The 5,684-nt window shown below is 38.3% G+C and overlaps 2 protein-coding genes across 3 annotated transcripts; both read right to left on the reverse strand.

The window, feature by feature from the left end:
- Nucleotides 1-1,525, reverse strand: ostc (oligosaccharyltransferase complex subunit). Its single transcript, XM_020630506.3, has 4 exons — nt 1,317-1,525; nt 935-1,028; nt 627-824; nt 1-493 (listed from the first exon to the last, which is right to left on the reverse strand). The coding sequence occupies exons 1-4, from the start codon at nt 1,453-1,455 to the stop codon at nt 475-477; spliced, it is 450 nt and encodes a 149-aa protein (XP_020486162.1). The 5' UTR covers nt 1,456-1,525; the 3' UTR covers nt 1-474.
- A 779-nt stretch (nt 1,526-2,304) lies between these two features.
- Nucleotides 2,305-5,398, reverse strand: rpl34 (ribosomal protein L34). 2 transcript variants are annotated; one of them, XM_020630500.3, is made up of 5 exons: nt 5,317-5,398; nt 4,897-4,968; nt 4,707-4,806; nt 3,093-3,196; nt 2,305-2,435 (listed from the first exon to the last, which is right to left on the reverse strand). In XM_020630500.3, exons 2-5 carry the CDS (start codon nt 4,959-4,961, stop codon nt 2,351-2,353), a joined length of 354 nt encoding a protein of 117 aa, XP_020486156.1. In that variant the 5' UTR covers nt 4,962-4,968; nt 5,317-5,398; the 3' UTR covers nt 2,305-2,350. The 2 variants fall into 2 exon arrangements, with proteins under 2 accessions (XP_020486156.1, XP_020486157.1); XM_020630501.3 differs by lacking the exon at nt 5,317-5,398 and adding an exon at nt 5,225-5,249.
- Between the last annotated feature and the right edge of the window lie 286 nt (nt 5,399-5,684).

The raw sequence follows: 5,684 nt of genomic DNA on the forward strand, positions 1-5,684 counted from the left end.
GGCTCTGAAAAGGTTTATTTCACACCGTTGTACAAAAATGCAACTGTGACAAGATCAAGGATTTCTTTACAAAACATATAACTGAAACATTCAGACTCTCCTCCAACTGATTCACACAGTGCTAATTCTAATTTCCAAACAAGTAGCTCCACACCACTAGTGTTCAGTAACTTCCTTTCCTTTTTTAATACTTCAACGAAGTATAGTGTTTAAGCTGAATAAAAGTTGGCTTTGAATATGGGCATCTGCTAGATCAGCTCGTTGAGAAAGGAGAGAAAAGCAAGCCACTGAACACCAATGAGACGCAGCCAGGTCGAATTTCTCAAACAACGTCAGTGCTGTTAGTCCTTTATGGTTGTAGATTTTAATCACAGGTCATGTTTATCCAGAATTTTGGTTGAATTGCCTGTTTGGCCCTCAAGAATTTGACGACCAATGTCCATCCATAGTATACCGAGTGTGCTCGTGTTGTCTTTAGCCCATCAGGTATCCACTGTAAAGACACAAGATTCATTCATTTTAACAAATCACACAAATGTCAGTTCAGATGAGCAGAATTCAAAAATCAAGCCAAGTCTGTAAGAATCAGATTGACGTTCGATTAAAGACAAACATATCACACTCACGGCAGCTTCATGCGCATGAACACTCGGGCCATGAAGAAGCTGAGGAGGACGCTGACGAACCCGATGAAGAGCAACAGGAAGCGGTTAAGTTTGGGAATGTTTGGCGCGTTCGAGCGGTCCAGGATTATGAAGCCCAGGCCTCCCATTGTGAAGAGGAAACTGGAAGCCAGTCCTTCCATGATGTACTGCCCATTCACTCTGGAAAAAAACAAAATGAGCTTAAATTGACTATCAGATGTGATGATGACCTCCTTTACGCTACTTGCTGTACTTGTAGTTTGAAATGCTTATAATGTCATGTGGCGTACCTGTAGGCCAAAAAGGCAACCGGCCTCTGGTGTCCATGTTCATCAGTCATTGAGCCCACACTTGGTGGCTCCACAATGACGTCATAGATGATACCTGTAATGTAGGGAGGGGATTGAGATGATGACAACTTCACTACCACATATTGATCAGGAAATAGATGCTTCCACGACTTAGATACTGCAGGATAACTAGATCAAGATGAATGCCTGCAAAGTTAAGCGCACATTCTCATAAACTGTGTTCACAGTGTGCAGAAAAGACGATTTCATGTGCAACAAACCGAACATATCTGACATTATTTCAACCCGACATGAACATGCATTTACTTAAAATCCCATGCTGACAAGATTTAGCATAGCTTAGCTTAGCGCATTCATTTACCTCCTGTGATGAGAAAGTAGGACACAATCACAGCCGCGTACACAGTCATAGCCGACGGCATGTGTAGCCATGATGGTTTCTTCAGTTTTACATTTGGACACTCCAGCACGGTGAACGGTACACTGTATAAAGTCTCCATGATCTGTAGAAGAAAGCAGTGACTGAGATCTGCCTGCGACGCGACTTTGTTGACGTGTCCCGGAAGTAATTTTTTTTTTTTCCCCCTCCAAGCTCACTTTACTATTAACAATAAATCTAATTTATTTTTTTATTAGATTTTAAAATGTTTCTTTGAGTAATTTATTGCTGCAAGCTTTGGTAAATAATGTATTAAATATATTTAGTTATTTTTTTTTATCTCATCGGTCAGGATGATGACGCGTCCTTAAAGGGACAGTAACGCAGTCAACATTGGACAAGGGATGAATCTCATTTTTGTTGTCATCACTCTTACGACCAACAATTTAGGTTAAAAAAAAAATACTTGCTTGTAAATTCTATTGACTTAGACCTTCCTTAAAATACACATTCACATATTTAATTAGTTGTTGTTTTATCTATCCCATTGTTTTCCAGGGAATTTTCCTCCCATTATTCACATCAGCTTTGGCAGTCTTTCCATCACAAGATATTTAAGTTAAGTATTGGAATAGATTGTGCATCAGGAACCCACATAAATCTTTCAGCATGCATGTACTCTAAGTCACATCTTTATCTGTGATAATATCAGCAGAATCAGTACATCTTCACTTCTGGTGAGATAACCCTCTTTGAAACTTATATGATTTAAAATGTTCATTATTGATCATGATTTATTATACCAAATGAAAACATTCAAAATCATAATTTTGAAACAATCCATACATTTTCAAATGGCAGTTTTGACATTGTTGAATAAGAAATTAATCCATCTTAATGTATCAGCTTTAAAGTATCAAGTGCCAGTTATGTCATCTCATTTCAATTAAAACATAATCACAACAAGAAATTCAGTTGTCTGTCATTTTTTTATTGTGGCAATACAAATACACATTTTACTTAGTTTTCTGGCTCTGTGCCTGTGCCTTGAGCACCTTGACGACGATCTTCTGCTCCTCAATCAGGAAAGCACGCTTGATTCTAAGAAAAGCAAAAGAAAAACCAGTCAGACATAATGCATTAAACATTCAAATAACAATCGGCAGTGAGTGAACACTCGTTCATTTTTATAATTTTTTTGGATCAAAAGCTTAAGATGTATGCTGTGAGTTAATAGCAAAGACTGTTAATATCAACTGATATTAAAAGCAGGGGGCTTTGGAAGTCTGTTGCCATGCAGGAAATGCTGTCTCAACCTAACAACAGGCTAAGAGCTGCAGCCAAGGCAGGTGTTAAGCCCCTTGATAAACCACTACATTGCACCCACCTTTCAACAGGTAGGATATGGGCCTAACTGGCATGCTTCATAAAATCAAAAAGGATGAGTTATAATACCCTCCGCCCCTACAAGTGTGCCCATGATGACAGTGACTTATCAAACTAAACCACTTTCTTGTAAAATGCTGCAAAGCACGTTAATTTCTGCTGTAAAAACAGATGGTTTTTTTTAAAGGGGGTGTGTTTGTGACCTCCAGGTGTCTTGGGACTAGCCTCTAAGCAGACACCCAAAGAGCTGCAGTTTCAACACCAGAGGTTGTTGCTTGGTTAGTAGCAGTAGTTGTGGCTTGTCCTCATTAATACAAATATAAACATCATTGCAGTTTCTTCTCCATTAGAATTGATAAATGCCCCTCATACCTGTCACGCACACACTTGGCGCACATGGAGCCTCCGTAGGCCCTGCTGACGTGCTTCTTGGTCTTGGAGAGCCTCATCAGAACCTGAGGTCTAACAGCACGGATCTAATGGACAGAAAAGAAACACGACAAAAGTAAGAAGTGTGTCCTGAGATCAAGACATTTACAACACAACACCTGGCTGACAGTTATCATAAATGTTGTTCAAGTGCGATCAGACATGTCTGCATTTAAATAACCAGACCCTTTACAACTCACTAGAAACTAAAAGTTAATGTCACATCCTGAAACTTAACAATTTGAGCAACCTGTCCAACACTACATACACAAATACTCTGTTCAAATCATTGAACCATTATCTTCCTAAATACTTCTGTGTATGAGAATGTCTAACTTAGGCCTGCACCTCCACTTTCAGGCAATTTGGAAATGATTGTTGATATACTTTGATTGTAATGTCAGCATTCAACAGGGGTCTAAAATTAAAGAGGGACTTGACTCAGGTAGTCATAGATGTCTCTAGATATTGAAATCTGATAAGTTCAGTTTAACCTGACCATGAGGTCTCTAACAATCTAAACAGACGTCATTTATTAGACTTTTCTCTTAAGCCAAATATACTTCAGGGCACAGATTCTGATAAGACACCTTTAATCCTGTGCTTGCTTGTGTTCTTGGAGTTGTTAGTAAACAGGATCTTCAAACCATCTTTTATAATGAGTCCCCTTCAACTGGATGTCCACATGCCAAATCTGGATGATTCCAGCTGCTAGACTTATAAAGTCCAAATCCTATTGAGACCCTTAAATCCAAACAGCTTCACTAATTACAACCACAGCCGAGGAACTTTCATCACAGGTTTGGAAAATCAAAGTACTAACAAATGCCCTTAAGAGCGTTATATTATGTAGTTCTTCCATTAAATATCTGCATACTTTCTAACCGGCTTTTGGGGTCATTTTGTCAGGAGAAACAAGCACTACATTTCAACTTCTCTTTTCAAAGTGGGAATAAAAGCAAAGGTTGTTTTGCATTCTTTTACACCTTATTGAGTATGTGTTCTTGTTAGCTTTGTTGTTTTTGCTGGGACTACATTAACAATATGTCTCTGTGTTACATGTTTCCCTTCAGGAGGGCCACTCGACGAGCCCCTCTGGGTTTATTTGGCACATTACTTTCAGAATGTAGTTTGTTAATTAACTTAATCATTATGTACTGTCTGTTTTTCCATTGATCTATTATGTTTATGTTTTTTTGTGCAATAAATAAATTATAAAAATAAAAAAAAGGTCTGTGCGTTCTTGGACCACCTTGCCCCCAAATACTTCAGAGCCTCAACACAACTGATAAACATATAGATTAACTTTATTGATCCCCGTGGGGGGATATTTGTGCATTACAGCAGCTCCAGAAAACAGGGGACGGGAATATAATTATTAAAAAATAAAAAATATAAGTAAAAAATCAAATCGAACATATTTACATTCAGTTAAATAAATAAAAAATACAATAATGGAAAATGACACAGTAACTACACCCCCCCCCCCCTCTGACCCCTGCAACCACGAGAAAAGCAAGACAACCTCACAAACAAACAAACAATGAGTCCACTTACTCCACGCAGTCTTCCTGGGCAGATGCCACATGCTGACTTGGGAGCCTTGCCGACCTTCTTGGTGTACAGGTACACAATTCGGTTACCGGGCGTCCGGGACCTGCAGGAATTCACAAGTTGTGAGGTTTTGGTGAGCCAACCAAGCAGACGATGTAACAGAGAAACTTAAAAAACATAAAAGGATACTTACAGTCTGGTCTTGTTGGAGGCGGTGTTGTAGGACAACCTACGTCGGTAAGTCAGGCGCTGCACCATCTTGAAGCTGAAAACATAAACAATATTATTACTTATAAAGCGGATAATTGGTGTTTTTTTTTCCCACCGGATAACATAAATACAAAATACGGATTTAAATATTTCCCTCGGTAAGTTATGAAATGCATTTTCAGTGTATTTTTCTGCTACAGTACAGAAACAGGAGCACCCGCCTGTTTTTAACATATCACACAAAAAAACAACTTATTAACGAAATGATCACACAATACGACTAAACGAGAGGTTTTAACTATTAACTCCACCTAAAAACACCCAAAACTGTCTTTTAAGAGTTACGATTACAGCGGATTATAATGTCAGAATATTTCAGAGGAAGGCAGAGGGGTTGCCATACTTGCTGTCGCCGTAACCGGAAGAGGAAGGAGCAGGGCGGATGTTGAGAGTTTAAGGCCGGTATTTCGACGCCTCTGCCTCTTTTTTTTTTGTCTGCCCCCTGCTGGTGATTCTTTTCGTATAATATTGTTGCGCTGGGATAAATCTGAACATACAGAGAGAAAGATTATTTTGTATCCTGTAATTGCGACACATTTAGACCATTAAAATGACCTGACAACTTGTGAGAATTTTCACTTTTTACATTTTAATATGCTATTATATATTAAATATATTAGATTTTATGAATTTGTTTCCGCTATATTCACTTTTATACATCTTTTGAAATCTTTAAACAATTTATGAAAAAAAAAACAAAAAAAAAACAAA

This window comes from Labrus bergylta, chromosome 22 (genome assembly GCF_963930695.1).
Source record: "Labrus bergylta chromosome 22, fLabBer1.1, whole genome shotgun sequence".
Lineage (NCBI taxonomy): Eukaryota > Metazoa > Chordata > Actinopteri > Labriformes > Labridae > Labrus > Labrus bergylta.